Source organism: Chrysemys picta, chromosome 3 (assembly GCF_011386835.1).
Source record: "Chrysemys picta bellii isolate R12L10 chromosome 3, ASM1138683v2, whole genome shotgun sequence".
In the NCBI taxonomy this organism is placed as follows: domain Eukaryota; kingdom Metazoa; phylum Chordata; order Testudines; family Emydidae; genus Chrysemys; species Chrysemys picta.
In genome coordinates, this window is record NC_088793.1 from 60,995,234 (window position 1) to 61,015,908 (window position 20,675).

The following is a 20,675-nucleotide window of genomic DNA, read 5'->3' on the forward strand; positions in this document are numbered from 1 at the left end:
CCATTAGATAGAGCTGCAGGATGACAGCAGTTTCTTCTCTTTCACCCATGAGCCCTCGCCCTGCAATCTAATCCCCACAAGCAGACTCAGGTGCCCACCAGAAACCCATTAGGGTCTGCAGATGAAGATTAGACTGATGAATTAAGGCCCTTATGAAGCCCAAATAGTAGTATTGATCATCCACTAAATATAGAGTGAGCCCGTTGTACTAGGACAATTGACATAACTTTCATAGCAGCAGCAGTTGTTCAGCATAGATTGTAAAGCCAGAAGGGACTACTGTGATTATCTAGTCTGACCTCCTGTATAACAGCAGCCACAGGATTTCCCAGAATTTATTCATCTTTGAACTAGATCATATATTTTAGGGGAAAAAACCAACCGATCCTGATTTTAAAACTGCCAGTGATAAGTTGTTCCAATGGTTAAGTACCCTCACTGTTAAAAATTTGCATTTTATTTCTAGTCTGAATTTATCTAGTTTCAACTTCCATCCACTGGATCTTGTCAGACCTTTGTCTGCTATAACAGAGTCCTCAATTATCAAATTTCTGAATCATGTAACTTAGTTCTTGCAGTACAAAAAAATCACAAGATTTGTACAAGATTTGGTGCTGCGACTGGTCTTTTACTGATCCATTCAAGTCCTTTTATTCAGAAAATCAAAGTTTATCTAGAAATCATGAAGATGTTTTGAGTTAAGAAATAAATACAAGTTTATTGCTTACTGTTGCTGATTTCCGATCACCTTTCAATAGTTTTCCAAGTATTTCAAAGCCATCAGTTGTGATGTTTCCAGACTCCTTAATTGGTTTCTCCATTACTTCACTGCAATCAATGTAAATCTTAACACTTGTTGAGGTTACAACAATATGAACCTAACAAAAGGTATAAAAATAGCAATGTAACTAAAAACATGTGAATGTACTTGACCTTTAATAGTGTTTACCTTTTTATGTGTTTTTATATTATTTTCGTTCCCTTTCAAAGAACCTAGTTTCTAAAGGGGGAAAGTGCTAATTTCAGGAAAGTATAGCACCTAATGGCTACTTTAAAACAAGTTGAAAATTTGGCAAAATGAATACACAAGTAAAATCAAGAAGTAAAAGAATAGTATAATTTAAACCATAGAACTACCATGAGCAATTTACACGAGTTTTAAAGGCTTGAATAAAAAATGCTCTAAGACAGAAAGAAAGAAGCAAGCTAACAAAGAACAGAACTGAAAGAAGTGAATGTAACTTCTCTTGCATTAAGAGCTGGGACCACACAAGAGGTTTATGAGTCTGCTACTGATGTGTAACTAATAGACCTGATCTGATAACTGAGACAGTAGATTGTTTTAGATCCAGATATCTGGGGTTCAAGTCCCACAGATGAGTCAGCCAGGAGTGTCGTTACATGATGACCAAGAAGGGAGAAGAAAGAACTGGCAGAGGGGGGAACAAAAAATAAAGCAAACATACCAAATCCACCAAGAAAAGAAAACTGGAAAGAAGAGAAAAGGATAAATGAAAAGTAGTGGAAAGAAGACTGGCCAAAAGAAATGAAAGACATGAGCAAAGGAAACAAGGCTACTGAGAAAGGAGAATGAAGTCTGTTAAGGAAATCAGGGATAATTAAAGGGGGAAGAAGAAAGATATGTAAAACACACTGTAAACATACTGATTTGTCCTGTTGGGACTGTACATGGTTAAGTACCAGATTATGGCATGGATAAAATAAAGGATGTCCCGCCTCCAAAATATTCAGTGCTTTACAGCTTGGTTCCACTCCGTGACTATATTTACCTATGGACCAGTTGGGTCAAGCCCTGGGACAACAGTAAAGGGGACACAACATCCAGGAAACAAGTGATAGAAAGAAAAGGGACACGGATGAGCTATCAGAAACACATTTCCTTTTTATTTCAACTTGACTTGCTCTTGAATTTTTCTGTAACCAACCGGAAGGCTCTCTGATCACAAGGATAATGTGTCCACTGCTGCCTTATTTATATCTGAAGTTTTACCTATTTACAGAATTTGGCCAATTCTGGCCAGAGGTCAATAATTTTAGTCATGACCCAGGGCAACAGAAAGGTTTCACAGGTCCTACATACTTCTGCCTATTAAATGTTACCATTTCGGAGTGCTAAGAACAGGAGCAGACAAGTCTTGAAGTATATCTATTTATGCTCAGATTTTCTGTTTATCACATCACATACTCTACAAATAACATATCAGTATTTGGTGGTTACTTTAAAAAGTTTGGCATAAAGTTGAAAAAACCAGAAACTCTTTTAAATGTCTTGAGTCAACAAGTGACTGACCAATCTTCTGAGAATTAGATTTTTTTCATGCTAACTATTTTCCATGTGGAGTTGTCTCCAGGACATTAGCTTAGCTTATCTAAAACCTTCCAAACATTGCATATTACTGTATATAATTAGAATTAAGACTTTACAAACTGCTATAATTTTTTAAAAATTCAGTTAGTTTCATGATCTAATACTACATGTACTATGAGCTTTTTGTTAATTTTCCCAATTTTGTGTGTTAATCAAATTAAGAACTTTTGCAAAACAAGAATAAGAGTGTAATCCAGCATGCCCAAAATGTGTTATGTCCAGATAACTGGGCATAAAGACCTGGATGGTGATGAAACAAGAAATTTCAGGCATTATGACAAGACCCTAAATTCATTCTCATTTAGTATCTGACACATGATTAAACTGTCATAGCAGCTTTTACCAAACAATTTTATATTACATTTAACCATGCTATAGATATGTTTTACTTGAACTAAAATATATGTAAAGTGTGCACATATTTTTCACCTACACCCAAAGCCTATCTGCATAACAGTTAAGAGTTACACTGTACTACCTGTTTACAAACATGAATTATAAGAGATGGGTCTAAAATCAGAACAATGGATATGAATGCCAACTAACTTTGGAAATGTGCTACTTAAACTCCATCAAAAGTAGGAAAAACACCCTAAGGTTCCTTTCAGTTTTATAGTGAAAATTTAATAAGGGTCTCCCACAGACACTTGAGATCCTCTCCAGGTCATCACTAGTTTAAATCTGAATCTGAACCCAGGCTTGAATTTCACAGATCAAACCACATCTGTAATTAAAATGTTTGCACATTTACCTAAAGTTGATCGTAAATATAACATATGTGAATTCATTGGTCTGAATTCTTTTTAACATCCCCCACTTTAAGAGAAATGTTCCTTCCAATTTCTAACCAACTAATGTAAAACATCATTTCTGACTAAGTTCAGTTGCCATTTCTGGCACTGAAGAGTTACAAAAAATATATTCTTTGCAGTAGTGTGTGTCCGCATGGACCATACTAAAAGAAAATTGACAATCTTTGTTAGCTACAACTAACTGAGCCATATCAACAGACTATGTAAACTACTGTCCCATTAAAAAACTCCACCTCATAAGAAATAAAGGCATAAGTGCATTACGAAGTTCTCTGCGGTCAGCTTCTGGAAGAGTGTAATCTAAAAGACAATCTAGCATAGTAAAAAGAAAGAACAATAAAAGATATCTGTCTCTCCAAGAGGGTTAGATGTAATTTTAATGGCTGTATCCAGGAGCCAATATTTTTCCTAAGGGACTTGCCAGATTCAACAGCCTTCACCATAGCTATGCTACACAAAACTTACAAATATGCCAAAGAGAATTTCCCCTGCACCGCTGGCTGTAGGTTAACTGCTTTTCACTGAATGAATCTGTAAGTCATCAAATGAAAACCACAAAAATGTTTGATATTCTGGAATACATTTGGTCATGTTTTAAAGATGTGTCATCTTTTTCACACTGGATGGGAAAAAAATTCTAAAGTACATTTTAAAATGTGTTAGAAACTGCCCCCACCCCCAAACCCAAGACTTTCAAGTAGCTGAAACTACAGATATTCGTTATTACAATATACTCCTGTTTATTCCAATGGCATAGGGGACATCCCAAACTTTCAGATAATTGGGTGTTCAGATAAACGGATGTTATTTCAACTAGCGTAGGACTACATGGTGGACACACTGTCGATTTGGCTAACTAGGATTTCCAGATACAGGGCATTCAGACAGCTGGAATTATACTGTACTGATAATCAACATGTCTGACATAGAATTCATCCCTGCATACGCATGTTGGGCTTTAAGTGATACCCAGTGCATGAGCAGGGGAGTCCCTTCATGCCATCATCAAGAGTCTGATTCACATACAGCAGTCAGGCTGGAGAGAGTTCAATGGCCAGATTCTGATTTCAATTACATTGGTGTGAAATCCAGAATACCTCCAATGAAGTCAAAATTACTCCAGATATACACTGGTGTAAATAATCTCTGATCTATTGATTCAGTTCTGGGAATAGGGTACAAGGAATCATTCCGCCACATCAAAGAATGGATACATATTTCAATTGCCCCTAAAAAATAAGGAATAGTCTAGTAGTCAGTTTATGGATCTGGATTTTCTTAAACACTTTGCAAATGGCTTCTGCTCCTTAATTAGTGGCGATCAGGTAGGTATCTGCATTTATTTAATGACAGAAATAACATCAAATGCTACATTCTTATTTTGCCTTACTGAATGTAGTTCATGCACACAACTAACTCCCTATCTTTTTGTTCCCATTAGCTCTGATTTATAAGCTGATCTTTATTACGAGCAGTATCAGAGAACTTTGTCACCTCTGCTCTATTCATAGTAAGATGCTAAGAACAACATGACACCAGCTGCTAATGTATGTAATGATGGACACCTCAAAAGAAAGTTGGTAGCGTAGCGCTCACAGCTTTAGAAAAATGACTCAGGTATTTTGTAGTCCTCTAGGACAAAAGTTTGAACCCTGAGACTGACATCTGGAATAAGACATGTTAAGTGCTATTCTGCATTTTATAACTGCTTTTTTGTTATAAATATGAATATAACTTTCATGCCAACAAAAATATTTATTCTACATTTTATTGACAGTATTACTCCATTTCTGTATATGGACAAAACTACTTAAAATTCAAGTATCTTCCTGAACTGTTATAGAAAGAAAGACAAAGGGCCAGAGGCCAAGCATAAAACAGAGACCACCCTAGATTTAGGGGCTATGCAGCTGTGATCCAACCCACTTACTGACATCTTTCCCAAAGTCCCTGGGATAAACATTTCTTAAAGTGGAGAAAGAAAAGTTCATTACAACAGAAAAGAAATGTACCCAAGATGATGTTTTTGGCAGTATCCTGTGCTTGTTAAACGATAAAAAGCTAGCAGTGAGTGACTTTTATTCACTTGTGTTTTAATTAGGTGTGAAGATCATGGTTCAACATACTAGAATGCTGGCACAAAAAAAACCAGTTACTACAGAGAAGTTAAAAACCCTAGCCCGCTTTCACTGAGGTCCCTGGGAGTAGGATAGGATCGCAATATGATCTGGATCAGCCGGCAATAGTAGCAACCTGATTTTAGTATCAATAAAGGGATCTGTTGCAACTATGTGCAGTAGCCAGAAGAAAGCTAAGGAAAAGGGAGATAAAGAAAAGCAAAGAGGACATATATTTCAGCTGACTGAAAATGTTGTTATTCTAACTCACTTTCATAGCTTGCATTTAATTGCTTAAAAAAGCAGAGAGATTTTTTTAGGCCTATGTATTCATATGGTCTGGGCCAGACCCTTTCATCTGCTCTTTGGTTACAGGCAGACAAGCCTGTTCAGATCAAATTTTCAGAATTAAGTAGACAAAAATGGATATGCATAATCTGTGCATAAAATTACTACAGCTGTGTGACACTGGGGTAATAGTCAAACATCTCACTAGTTATTTATGCTTTAGACAATTCTGAAACACTGAGTTTCAGTCTAAAAATTGCATTTACATTAATTATCTCGTTTAATCCAATGTTCCCTTATATCCTTTTTCTATTCAGCCACTGCAGGTTCATGTGCCAACCCCATTCCTAGCAAACAAGCAGCAGAGGCATTTGCTGTGTATGCATCCTGCACAGATACTACATAAAAAAATAAAACCTTAGCATCTATGTGTCATTTTATTTGTGATTTCAGAGAGACTTACAAAAGTTGGTGTTGTTCCTGTTTTACAGATGGGTACTCTGAGATAGTGAGAAGTTAAAGGAATTGATCAAGGTCCCAGACTAAGCCAGCTGCCAACAGAAGAACAGAATCCAGGTCTCCTGACTCTCTGTGCTCTGCTCAACCAACAAATACACTTATCTCATTCATCTATATGAGCCTACGGCTAACTGAGAGCTGACAGTTATTAATCTTGAGAAATTAAGTAAGTTTTGATCCTGCCTGGCTCAAGGTACAGCTGTAACTGGCAAACATTTTATCAAAAATGCTATGCACATGCTGGAAGCTGAAGGTGATGATACAGACAGAAGACATTCTGGTGCTAGCTTTCAGAGAAATGAGTAAGAGTTCCAGCTCAAGAAAACACACTTGCAAGCATACTTTATCAACCAATATGTGCTTTCTCCAGATACAGTAATTTACGTGATTAGTTAAGTACTGTACACCTCTGCTAAAATTCATATTAAATATTTTAGACTCAATATTTCAGAAGCCATGCACTTAGTATAATTACTGGGCATTACATGTATTATGCTTGTTAAGCACATGACTTCAATTCAAATAGCTATTTATCTTTTAAACTACTGATGCCTCACAATTGACTGCATATTCTCACACCCACACATATCTTTGCTCCTATTTCTTCCTCTTTTCTCTGTCTTTCCCTAGGCTCCTCCCAATTGTTTCTCTCTATGGATTCTTTTCCCTATTTTCTGCTTCATAATTTTCTTGCTGTCTCATATGCTTGGAAGAGTCTCCCACCTCTTGTCCACATACAGCCCTCCCTCCACACCTTTGGCAAATCCTTTCTAACACTGGACTCCATGTCATTTTCACTGACATCAATAGTATTACTTCAGGCATCTTGTCTCACTGTGATTTGTAAACCACTATGTAAATTTATGTGTCTGTACAGGGCCGGCTCCAGGCACCAGCTAAGGAAGCAGGTGCTTGGGGCGGCCAATAAAAAAGGGGCGGCACTCCGTCCGCTATTGGGGCGGCACGTCTGGGTCTTCGGTGGGAATTCGGCGGCGGGTCCCTCAGTCCCTCTCTTCCTCTTTGAGCTGCTGCCGAAGTGCCGCTTAAGAGGAAGAGAGGGAGTGAAGGACCCGCCGCCGAACTGCCGCCGAAGAATGGAGCGGCACAATTGAGCTGCCGCCGAAGTGCCGCCGATCGGCTTTTGTTTTTTCCCCCACGGCTTGGGGTGGCAGAAAACCTGGAGCCAGCCCTGTGTCTAAATATGACAACTGTTTTTGTTTGCTTGTTTGTTTAACAGAGAAGCACTTTGCAAGATAATATGCACATAATTTTAATCCTTTACCTTGTGGAAGCTTCCATAAAAGATTTTCTTTACTGCATTATCATCAAAAGTTACTGTCTGAACTTCTCCTCTTATATCCTTGTTAAAGAATGACAATAATTTGGTGGAAGCTGCAACAAGAAGATACAATAAATAAATGTCATTTGGGTCACAGTGCTGATGTTATTCAAAGAAGAGAACACCATCACACTAACAATACATACATATACACTGTACAATTCTACCGAGTACATTTTTAATTGTATACACAGCAATTACTTGGACAGTTTTAAAGACCCAGATTAGTGAAAGTGTGCATTCCACTGGTCTTAGATTTAATAATGATAAAGATACATAGTGCTTATACAGATTTTTGAATAATTAATTAAAATACAATATTAAAAAAACATTTAGATCACAAAATAATATACCTTTTTACCATGTAGGAATATTTTGGTTTTGAAACAATTCTAGAAAGAATGCAAAACAACTGTAAATTTCTATCTACAAATTCTCTATGCAATTAGTAAAATCGTCCTTACGATCAAGGATTACTCCGACTTGTGGTTTGAAATCCCTATCTGTAATTTGCCAAATTGCAAATGGCTCATTGGGGGTTTCCGAAAGAAGGCGGAACAGCAGTATGATTGTGTAAGCACGTGGCAATCCGTCTGGATGAAGCTCCCTGTTCAGAGAACATGAGGATATTTTGCATCAAACACGCATAGAAAAAGGAAAGATCTTCATCGTTTTCACTTTTTTTAAAAGAGAGGACATAATCAAAATGGGAAAATTACATCGTTTAGCAAAGCTCAGCCTGTTAACTCTTTAATCAAATAGCAAAGAATTAAGCAAATAGAAATCACATTATGGGCTATGTTGAGACTTTAACTCCCAGCCTGCATTAGAATGGAGGTGGGGAGAAATTGATGCAGGACCAGCAAGAATCGGCATTCTAAAGGCATTCTGGTTGACTCAGCCAAGGTTTTGGTGCTTGACCTCTGTTACATTTACAGGATGTGGAGTGGGTTGCTCCCATATAAACTCAGCTGGTGATCCATACAGGAAGAAAATGGACCATAACCTTGTTCTTGCCCTGCACATCCCATTTTGAGTAGGCAGGCACTGGGAGCACAAGGAACTCAACTGTGGCTGGCTCACATGCAGAGGGTGCAATGGGAGAAGGAGACATTAAATTTATTCCACAGATGTAGTGCAGCATTTTGGGGCATGCTTCCTTAGTTGTCATCTGTGGATTTTTAGGCTTGTGTCATGGACCCTGTTGGACACCAAATGACAGAAAACCACAAGTAAATGAAAGTATGTTAAAGGGAACCCGGAGGCCTGGCTGAGCAGTGTCTGGAGTGAAAAGAAAGCAGCAGGGTAGATGTGAGGGAAACTGAGGAGGAGGAGCAAATTTTGTTTCAATTTAGCCAACAACATGGCTGACACTATTACTGCTGAAACTCTGCTATTGGCTGAGAAGGCCATATGACCCGTGAGCTAAAACAGAGAAACCTCAAAAACTGGTAGTGAAGCTTTTATATATTTTGGACAAAACTAACAACCCCTTACATTTAGTATCATGCTACTACAGTAACCATATCGCTGCTTCAATAAAAGGTGGTTGACATAAGGGGCAAGATAAGCAAGTGAATATGACAAACCAATGTATAATTCAATATCGAGAGATAACTCAGATATTAATGCAACTGTGCCATTAGGATTCCTAGGGAGCATTGATTTCCTGAACACTACTGTTTAAATTGAATTGAATTTTCTGGCTTTATATAATATATATGTATCAAGAAGATCCCACAAAGGCTATTTTTGCTTGCTCTCTCTCTCTTTCTTTCTCTACCTACAGTCAGCCAGCCAACTCTTCAATATTTTTCCTAATTTGAATACACAGAAAACATCTTACTCAGGTCCCACTTAGGTGCAGGCTTTGACTTAATAAAATGGTAAATCAAGCTATAAGGTTCTACTGAATGCAAACTATCTGCACTTTATGAGTCCTGCAATATCCAGAAAACCATAGAATTTTGCTCTTTCCCAGGCCAAGCTATCAAAGGGAAAGACTGGCTGACCGAAGAAGACAAAAAGAAAAAGTCCCCAAATACTCCACCTTGGCACATTGAGAGTTGAGCAAGCTGACAAAGGGAAGGGGAAAGAGCCTGTTTAAATTTATTCCTTATATTTGGCAATTCTCCTATGTTTGGTCTGCCCCCTTCTATCCATTCTGGTAGGGTTGCACAGTTGTCGAAAATTCCCATAACTGGACAACTAGAGTTACATGATATAAAAAATGGGGATGGGGAAGGGTGGACTGGCTCTAGACGTGCCCTCTGGCAGAGCAACACTAAATTCTAAACTTTACCTGAGTGGGGAGAGAAGAAACTTCTGGATCCTCCCTTCATGGTTGGGAGGGGAAAGGGGTTTCTCCTCCATGACTGGACTCCTCTTATTCTAGCCAGCTCTGTTTTTTTGTGAGGGTCCCACATTACCCCTCTCAGTATCTCCCTAGCTGAGCTCTAGAACAGAGTGGTCAGCTAGGGAAGACTTGCTTCAGGCCATAGCTCCTTGAAAAATTCTCTGTTTGTCCAATATGGTGACTGGGCTGGGTGGTGTCACACACCTGGGGAATTGTGACCACAGGCAGAAATGTGTTGCCTGTTACAACTTCTAAACAAATGGCACTTATCCTTCAGAATCAAAAACAATCTCTCTGGCTAAGTGGTTTCTTTGTACAAGTAGCCACAGAGGGCTTTTTTTTTTTTATTGCATAGGGCCTGTAATGTGAATTAAATTAATTAACAAAAGTAGGCCTGGTTAGATGAGGCATCCTCTTGAGAAAAGAACAGGGACTGTCTTTTTGTTCCGTGTTCATACAATGCCTAGCAAAATGGGGTCCTGGTCCATGACTGGGACTCCTAGGAACTACAGTAATGCAAATAATAATAATAATCATGAAGCTGGAATTACCAATATAAGGACCACTAATGAAGGAACTGAATAACGTTTAATCAGAGCAATGGTTGCACATTCTTTGGAGTGTATTTCTTGGACTTCAGTAAAAACAAAAACAAAATAAAACTCATCCTCCAGCAGGTATTAATACCATTACCTATAAATTCTATTATCTTTCCCTACTTTCTCCCCTATATAAAGTGTTCCAGGAAAACAGGTTACACAGATAACTTACGATACAGGCTGACTGATGAAAGCATTTCTATGGAGCCTGTATGCCACGTGGCTAGGGAAGGATCCTGATTCCAATGATACTCCTTGTACAGAGGCAAAATGCTTCTCTGTTAAGTTGTATGATTCCAACATCTTGAAACCTTTGTGGGGGGGAGAAGGGGAGAGAAACACAATTTGGAGAAATTGTGATAAATTAAAAAAAAACCTTCAGAATTATCCTATACTAGGATGTTTGTATATGACTCTTACCAGGTGAAGTGTATCCCTCCAAGTAAATGAGAGGACAAGCTGAAACAGACGAAAACTGTGTTATTTTAAAAAATTCAAATGGAATCATGAACATACAAATATTTTCAAAAGATTTTATTCCCGTAAATTTGAACTATTGTTAATTACCAGCCAACATCTGCCACTACAATAATTATCATCTGTTTGTGATCCTTTGCTTTATTCTGCTCAAGATCAATCAGTAGATTTCCAATTATGTTGGTGAAATGTTCAAATCCTTATTTAGGAGGCTTCTTAATGTACTATTTCTACCAGGCTGGAATATACGGAATAGCAAACAGATGAGCTTCAAGTATATTTTATTTTAAGAGCCCAGTTCATAAAAAGAAATGGGCACAATGACCCAATCTTTCCATGGATCTTTTATGCATGAGTCAGGCTGCATATTAGTCCTCAGATTCACAAGGAAAAACTGCAGATTTATATGGCTCCTTAGTCGTATGTGGAGGAGGCAATATGTGAACTCATCGTTGCAGACGATACAAATGTACAAATATTTCCTTTTTTTTTTGCCATAGAAGGACTCCAGATTTGTAAACAGATGGATTTTATTTTAGATCTTTATAAAAGTAATATTAGACACTGGTTAGCTACATCCCCAATGCAGCCAAAAAAACAGTGGTAAAGAGGAAATCTGACACTTCCAGAAGTCCATTTTAGCTCCCGTTCTACTTGCTCTTCAAAGAAAAATAATTGTCACTTATTGTTTATTCACTTTTTAATAGAGTATCATCTCAGGGTGGGAGATAAGATAAAAATATAATAACCACTTAAATAAGAAACATGCACTTGCTCACTGGAAATATATATTAACGTTTCTTCAAAAAGGTGTAAATGGGAAAGCCTTGACATGAGAGTTGTAGCAGTATGTAATCAAATTTACTAGCTTGTGAGAGAAACATTGTTTCTTACTTACTTGAGGTAGCTGTCTCACAAATAAAAGTGAGGAGGTTCTCCTCAATCTTTTCAAAGGCATCAAAGTCATCAACGATAAATACATGACGTTCACTGGGTTTGCTGGCAATCTTTGACAGCTCATGGTAATCCACATCAGCTACACCAACAACAAAGACGCTGAAACCTGCAAAAATAATGTTTGTTATATGAAAATGCAATGAATATACATGCTTATACATTATCATTGGCTCAGTAGCTCAATATCAAATCCCAATCATGTAGAGATACTGTATTCTCTGTTAAAAAATACAAGAACCAAATAATGCAAGTAGAATATACTTTTGGTTGAACCCAGACCCTTTGCACTTTCTGGATAAAATACAGAATAAAGTAAAATCCAGTGGAGAAGAGTATTCAATATACTTTTGACCAAGGGATGTCAAATGGAGAAACTCTTTCTCCATTACCTTGATGAAACAGAACAAGCAATATTTTAAACCGACGGCAAAAAAGTGGCGCAAAGGGCTCATGTCCTGCAGGGAAGGGAAGTGCTGTTATGGAATCATTCAGCTGCACAAAGCTGTTCGAAATAGGCAGAAGGAGTCTTTTTATGAGGTCTTCTTGCTTCTAAATAAATGGCTGAAAGGGATGAATCTATAAGTTAGATGACTGAACACCCAAGGAAGAGACATACTTAAGTACACAATTTAGATCAGAAGTGCCCAGCCAATCTCCCTGAATCAAGAAGAGGAAAGTATACTATTCTGAACATTTCCTTTTGCAAGAAGAGGGTGAAGAAACTCATGCCAATGAAGACACTGAATAGAAACCCTGAATTTTCTGGTATTAAACAACTACTATATAAGCCCCTGGAAGCCAAACAGTAAATGAACTGTTTTCTAATGTACAGTATTATCTTATGAGAGGGATCCTTGAAAACATTATGGGAAGGCATCTGAGGAGAAATGAAGAGCATAACAGTTCTGGGTTACTCCCAAGACAAACTAATCAAAAATAGTTAGGCTCTGCTCTTCAATAAAAAGGATGATTAAAAAAATACCTTCCACTTTAGACGCTGTTGATCACTTTCTCATCCTGGCTTCCTCTCCTGCCTGTCAGGTTGCTCCTTCCAGTTCTCTTCTTCCTCTCCTCTTCCACACTTTTGGCAACCCTCAAGACTCTGCTATTTGGACCTCTCCTGTTTTTCTTATAGCTTATCCCTGGGCAATTCATCCATTCACCAAGCTTCAACTGTCATCTCCATGCCAACAGTTCACAAATCTTCTCTATCCCTGACCTCTCCTGTTCCATCAGTCTTGCATCTGACTATATTTCTGAAATATATTCTGGAGATCAGATCACCTAATTAAACTCAACAAGGCTTATGATGAGCTTCTCATGTCTTTTCCAAAACTCGCTGCCATTGGACAATATCATCATCTTCCCCATCATCCAAGCTCACAACCTTGCTATGATAGCCTCCTTACTCTTTCACAAAACATACAGGCTGCCACCGAATCCTGTCTGTTCTACAACATCTCAAAAATCTGACTCTTCCTTTCTGTCCCTATGTCTAAAATCCTTATCCATACTTTGGTTACTTCCTGCCTTGACTGTTGAAGTCTTCTAATTTCTGTGCTTCTTGATTTCCATCTCATTCCCACGGTCTATCCAAATCACCCTGGCTAAAGTCATCTTCATCATCTGAGTCTTAGACCATGTCATTCTCCTCTTCAAATCCTTCCAATGGCATCTTCTTGCCTTGCACATTAATGTTAGCTTATCTTCTTCGGCTTCTGGACTTTGCATAATTTTGTCTCTGCCTGTATCTCTCTCCCATTTCCTCCTCCTCCTTCTCTCACCACTTCATCCTATCAATAAATCCCCTCTTCCACTTCCTTTGTCACCTCCCTGATACACCTGAAGACTGGGGGAAAGGTGAGGCAGAAGGAAAGGGACTTTCAACCAAACAGTTTTCTAGAGCCTCAGCTACAGTAAACTACACTTGGTCCATCTAAGGAGGGAACATAGATGGCCACCTCTTCCTCAAAACCGGAGTGGGAGAGCCAGGGGCCTGGTCAGACCTCTGCTCAAGGTAGAGTAAATGAAGGGCTGCTCTAACTTGTGCCAGCATTAGAAGGACTCAAAGGGCCATTCCAACAGATCAGGATCATTGGACTGAAGTGCACTTAATAATGGCCCCGCCCCCCGAATAAGGGCCAGGAGTGATATAGGACAAGTTCTGTAACTATGTAAGGGGATTCCCAGCAAACCATTTAAGCCTGTTCTGTCCACAGAGAGAGAGGAGGCCAGAATTAGGTCCAGTCAATCTTAACATTCTTAAAATAGTTTGAGCCATTCCAAATCATATACTGTAACTTGAATGTCTCTCTCAGGAACCACTACCTATTTAGGATGAATAAAGGACCAACAATACCTGATGCTGTTATATACCCATATGTTAAATTGCATGACTTAAACTCTTCCATAAAATGAATGTCAGACTCAACTTCGTTCTACAGGTTGCTTACCAGAGTGCTGTATGATTGCTGCAGCTTTCTTAACTTCATCCTGCGACCGACCATCTGTGACAACAACAAGTACCTTGGGCACACCTCTCCTCATGCCACTCTCCCAAGTCAAGACTTTTTCTTTGATAAATGTAAGGGCTTTGCCTGCAAATTACACAAAGAATGAGGACTCGTGCCACATTTGCCACTGAAAATATTTGCTTTGAAGAACCAATAAACTAGTAAGAGTAGAACATAAAGGCCTGGCCTTAAACTACAGAGGATTAAGATAACAAATAGGTTTTCAAAAAACGGATTATTGGGAAGGAATACATCGTTATTCATCAGACACACCTGTTCTTGTATTTCCTCCTTTGTACCGAATATTCTGAAGTGCTCCTAGAGCCTGGGCCTTATCATCATATGTATTCAGTTTAAACTCAGACTTTGCATCGTCGCTGTACTGCACAAAGGAAACCTGAAATGAAATGCAGCACAGCGTTCAGCCTCTGACTTGTGTGGCTTTAGGTGATCTCTACACTAAAGTGAATTATCTTGTCAGTCACCATTGAAACAGGAAACCCATGACTGAAGTTATATGTAAATATAGATATAACAATGGTAAAGTTATCAGTTAATGTGTTAACGAGAAAATATTTGTTAGAACTATGGTGGCACCATATTTAGTGCTGATTTTCTAGTTCAGCTTAGGGATACAGCATTTATAAAAACTGTTAAAGATTACAAAAAAACGCAAGAAGCTCATGAGATAGCAATTAATAGGGAATGTGCCAGAATTTCCGTCATTTGATACATACAGTATAATACACTTCCTGAACTGGAACATTAACTCATCTTGTATATTTGTATATGTCCATGTAAACTTAGAGTGAATGTTCTGCCTATGTATACAATGTATATTTCATTTTGCATTTCCTTGTAGTCATAGAATATTAGGGTTGGAAGAGATCTCAGGAGGTCATCTAGTGCAACACCCTGCTCAAAGCAGGACCAACACCAACTAAATCATCCTAGCCAGGGCTTTGTCAAGCCGGGTCTTAAAAGCCACTAAGGATGGAGATTCCACCGCCTCCCTAGGTAACCCATTCCAGTGCTTCACCACCCTGCTAATGAAATAGTGTTTCCTAATATCCAACCTAGACCTCCCACACTGCAACTTGAGACCACTGCTCCTTATTCTGTCAGCTGCCACCACTGAGAACAGCCTAGCTCCATCCTCTTTGGAACCCCCCCTTCAGGTAGTTGAAGGCTGCTATCAAATCCTCCCTCACTCTTCTCTTCTGCAGATTAAATAAGCCCAGTTCCCTCGGCCTCTCCTTATAAGTCATGTGCCCCAGCCCTCTAATTATTTTCGTTGTCCTCCGCTGGACTCTCTTCAATTTGTCCACATCTCTTCAGTAGTGCGGGGACCAAAACTGGATGCAATACTCCAGGTGTGGCCTAACCAGAGTCGAATAGAGGGGAATAATCACTTTCCTCGATCTGCTGGCAATGCTCCTACTAATACAGCCCAATATGCCGTTGGCCTTCTTGGCAACGAGAGCACACTGCTGACTCATATCCATCTTCTCATCCACTGTAATCCCCAGGTCCTTTTCTGCAGAACTGCTGCTTAGCCAGTCAGTCCCCAGCCTATAGCGGTGCATGGGATTCTTCCTTCCTAAGTGCAGGACTCTGCACTTGACCTTGTTGAACCTAATCAGTTTTCTTTTGGCCCAATCCTCCAATTTGTCGAGGTCACTCTGGACCCTACCCTCCAGTGTATCTACCTCTCCACCCAGCTTAGTGTCATCTGCGAACTTGCTGAGGGTACAATGAATCACATCATCCAGATCATTAATAAAGATGTTGAACAAAACTGGCCCCAGAACTGACCCCTGAGGCAATCCGCTTGATACCGGCTGCCAACTAGACATCGAGCCATTGATCACTACCCGTTGAGTCCAACAATCTAGCCAGCTTTCTATCTATCTTATAGTGCATTCATCCAATCCATACTTTTTTAACATGCTTTACCACGTTATATCTGAATTTGTGTTATGTCGGGTCGCGTTATATCGGGGTAGAAGTGTATTTTTATACTCCTCCCTAGTCATCTGTCCAAATTTTCACTTCTTGTAAGCTTCCTTTTTGAGTTTAAACTCACCGAAGATTTCACTGTTAAGCCAAGCTGGTCGCCTGCCATATTTGCTATTCTTTCTGCACATCGGGATGGTTTGTTCCTGCACCCTCAATAAGATTTCTTTAAAATACAGCCAGCTCTCCTGGACTCCTTGCCCCCTTATATTAGCTTCCCAGGGGATCCTGCCCATCAGTTCCCAAATGGAGTCAAAGTCTGCTTTTCTGAAGTCCAGGGTCCATATTTTGCTACTCTCCTTTCTTCTAGACTGTCCCATTTATATTATTAGCATGCCTTACTAAGCTGGTCCCAAGCAGATGTCTAAGTATTCATACTTACTGAAATAAGTTTTATCTTTTTTAATCATCATAAATATCTAAAATGAAGAACTAACAATGTAACGAGCCCAGGACAAAAGAGGAAAGGAGCTTTAAGTCTTTCCCTAGTAAGCCCAGGAAGTTCACAGCTATTGTCCTCCAACAGCTAATTTGCAGCAACTCTCCTGTTGGGCTAAAGAAGAAAAATGTTTGAAAACCAAGCAGTGTGAGGTTAGAGGTAGGCAGAATGAAGATACTGGAGAGAAGGTGTTCCAGGAGGAGATCTTTCTCTCTAGAAGTATGTCTGCAGAATGAAATAGGGGGACCAATGATGTAGAGGCATGCCTGGGGGAGGAGAGAACTGTTCACGAGCAAGATAACTGGGTGCTGCATTTCAGGAAATCAAAAATAAAACATCCTTCCAAGGAAAATCACTGTCTTCCTTCTTACATGGGAAGATGGTCTTGCACCAAGTGGTGACGGCAAAGCTCCAGAGACATTCTTACTCAGGCCATTCAACTCTAGCTAATCAAAGAGCAATGCTTATGAGAGCAGGTCAGAGCTCCTATCCAGTTCCCCTTAACTAGAAGGAAAACAGTCATGATGCAGGGGCTTGACTGTGCGGAGATTAACATAAGACAAAATTAAAGGCTCCTCAGGAGTCTGGCAAAGACTCCTGGCAGAGACACATGGAGAACCCCAGGAGGAAGACAAGCCGTTTCAGCCTCCCCACTATTCCTCATAGCTTTCTCTTTAAAGATGCATCCAATTTCATCCAGTGAATCCTCTTCTCCAACTCTCCTGCAACTGTCTCCATGCTTTCTTCTGCCCACTGCACATGCACCATCCTTCCTAATCTGACACACCAAGACATTACCCTCATTCATCACCACACTCCTTCTCAACGCCCACTTCTGCTGTGACACAAAAATTAGCCCATTCATAACAACTATGGAGAGGGGCAGCTGAGGATATTTTATAGAATCATAGAATCATAGAATCATAGAATATCAGAGTTGGAAGGGACCTCAAGAGGTCATCTAGTCCAACCCCCTGCTCAAAGCAGGACCAATTCCCAGCTAAATCATCCCAGCCAGGGCTTTGTCAAGCCGGGCCTTAAAAACCTCCAAGGAAGGAGACTCCACCACCTCCCTAGGTAACGCATTCCAGTGTTTCACCACCCTCCTAGTGAAATAGTTTTTCCTGATATCCAACCTGGACCTCCCCCACTGCAACTTGAGACCATTGCTCCTTGTTCTGTCGTCTGCCACCACTGAGAACAGCCGAGCTCCATCCTCTTTGGAACCCCCCTTCAGGTAGTTGAAGGCTACTATCAAATCCCCCCTCATTCTTCTCTTCTGGAGACTAAACAATCCCAGTTCCCTCAGCCTCTCCTCATAAGTCATGTGCTCCAGACCCCTAATCATTTTTGTTGCCCTCCGCTGGACTCTTTCCAATTTTTCCACATCCTTCTTGTAGTGTGGGGACCAAAACTGGACACAGTATTCCAGATGAGGCCTCACCAATGTCGAATAAAGGGGAACGATCACATTCCTCGATCTGCTGGCAATGCCCCTACTTATACAGCCCAAAATGCCATTAGCCTTCTTGGCAACAAGAGCACACTGTTGACTCATATCCAGCTTCTCGTCCACTGTGACCCCTAGGTCCTTTTCTCCAGAACTGCTACCTAGCCATTCGGTCCCTAGTCTGTAGCAGTGCATGGGATTCTTCCGTCCTAAGTGCAGGACTCTGCACTTGTCCTTGTTGAACCTCATCAGGTTTTTTTCGGCCCAATCCTCTAATTTGTCTAGGTCCCTCTGTATCCGATCCCTACCCTCTAGTGTATCTACCACGCCTCCTAGTTTAGTGTCATCTGCAAACTTGCTGAGAGTGCAGTCCACACCATCCTCCAGATCATTAATAAAGATATTAAACAAAACCGGCCCCAGGACCGACCCTTGGGGCACTCCGCTTGAAACCGGCTGCCAACTAGACATGGAGCCATTGATCACTACCCGTTGAGCCCGACGATCTAGCCAGCTTTCTATCCACCTTACAGTCCATTCATCCAGCCCATACTTCTTTAACTTGGCGGCAAGAATACTGTGGGAGACCGTATCAAAAGCTTTGCTAAAGTCAAGGAATAACACATCCACTGCTTTCCCCTCATCCACAGAGCCAGTTATCTCATCATAGAAGGCAATTAGGTTAGTCAGGCACGACTTCCCCTTCGTGAATCCATGCTGACTGTTCCTGATCACTTTCCTCTCCTCTAAATGTTTCATAATTGATTCCTTGAGGACCTGCTCCATGATTTTTCCAGGGACTGAGGTGAGGCTGACTGGCCTGTAGTTCCCCGGATCCTCCTTCTTCCCTTTTTTAAAGATGGGCACTACATTAGCCTTTTTCCAGTCATATATGCACAAAGAAACAAAAACATGCAACTAACATTACACTGGCCACAGAGCACCCTGACCACTTTGCCTGTATGCTGATTCCCTTTCATCTGCTTGCCATCTGTCTTTTGTCTTTCAGGATGCCCGCTCTTTTAGATGGGGACTGTGTTTTCCTTTATGTTTGTACATCACAGTGCACATATATATACACACAACATAGTACCAGAATAATTGGCAGAAATCCTATACAATAGAGAAAGGTAGAGGAGACTTTAAGAATTCAGGTTTGTTGGTTTGTTTGTTTAATTTCCCTGTAAAATGCTTGTAATGGAAATTACTCACCTGAATTCCAGCAGGGTTGATTAAGTCAAAGGCTCCAACAGTATTAAAAACAAATTTCACTACTTTGTTGAAATTATCATCACCAATACTCCAGGAAGCATCAGTCAGGAACACAATATCTGCTTTGGCGCCTTTACATACTGAAAGACAAACACAACTCAATGAACTCTTAAAACACCCACCTCATTTAGGATTGTGGACTAAACAGCACTGTTTTTATAATTTTATAGCAAGAAAGATGAGCAAACATTCAGCAAACTTCAGTCATATTCTCAATCTGCAGACTACTCTTAAATATTAAAGTAGTGTTTCTCTTGCATGTATCTCTTGCATTTCCTGGGTTTTGCAGATTTTCACACTATGCATTCAAGGACATCCCAGGTCAAATGTTGGCATATATGTGCAAAAAGTTCATATGAAACAAAACCCTGATGAGTGCAACTTAACACCAGTTTTCTTGGCAATCTACACCAAAAATAGGTTCATATGCTAAAGGCAAAGCTCACAAATCCACAGTGCATACTGAGAGTCATGGCCATTCCCCAAAATCTACGCACACTGCTACCATGACCCAGTGGCTATCTGAGCCCAATGCAACACCCTGGCAAATAGCTAGTATAAAGGGAATAAGGCCCAGGCATCATTCCCCTGTCTACACAAGGCAGGTGATGGTGTCCGAGCTGCTGCAAAGGGCCAAAGTGGGCCAGAGGATCATTAGGCCCATATATTTTTGAAGTTACTTCAATTTAGGAAAAATATAATTCAGTCTAACCTTTGAGTGTGTGGACGTACAGCAAATAAGACAAAATATACCACGAATCTACAATGCACACTTACCATCCCGAGCTGGTGGGATTGTGGGAGGTGGAGGAGGAGAAGGCGGTTGAGTTGGCGCTTCGGTAGGTTTGATGACTGAAGTAAAACAATTAAAACCTTTTATTTAATGTAACATTTTACTCAAGAAAAGACCCCACCCAGGTGAATTACCCTGTGTATGACTGAGGAAAGAACTATCAATGCTTTTATTGGTGACCAAGGCTAGTAATTCCTAATCAGCAAAGAAAAATCTGCTGTTACAAAAGCAAGTCCTTAATTTATGACAAGGGGCCAGATTCTGCCACTCTTACACAAACTGAGAAAGCTCTCACTCTGTGGTTACTGCCCAATGGGATTAACCTGAGCAAGGTAATAC

At 40.0% G+C, this 20,675-nt stretch overlaps 1 protein-coding gene across 1 annotated transcript in view; it reads right to left on the minus strand.

Moving 5' to 3' along the window:
- COL12A1 (collagen type XII alpha 1 chain) overlaps nucleotides 1–20,675 on the minus strand; it is a 137,400-nt gene that overhangs the window by 25,785 nt on the left and 90,940 nt on the right. The window contains 10 exon segments of the mRNA XM_065588059.1: nucleotides 729–878; nucleotides 7,408–7,517; nucleotides 7,929–8,071; nucleotides 10,592–10,730; nucleotides 10,840–10,878; nucleotides 11,795–11,959; nucleotides 14,307–14,450; nucleotides 14,640–14,763; nucleotides 19,484–19,623; nucleotides 20,321–20,395. Coding sequence (XP_065444131.1) covers nucleotides 729–878; nucleotides 7,408–7,517; nucleotides 7,929–8,071; nucleotides 10,592–10,730; nucleotides 10,840–10,878; nucleotides 11,795–11,959; nucleotides 14,307–14,450; nucleotides 14,640–14,763; nucleotides 19,484–19,623; nucleotides 20,321–20,395 — 1,229 coding nt within the window.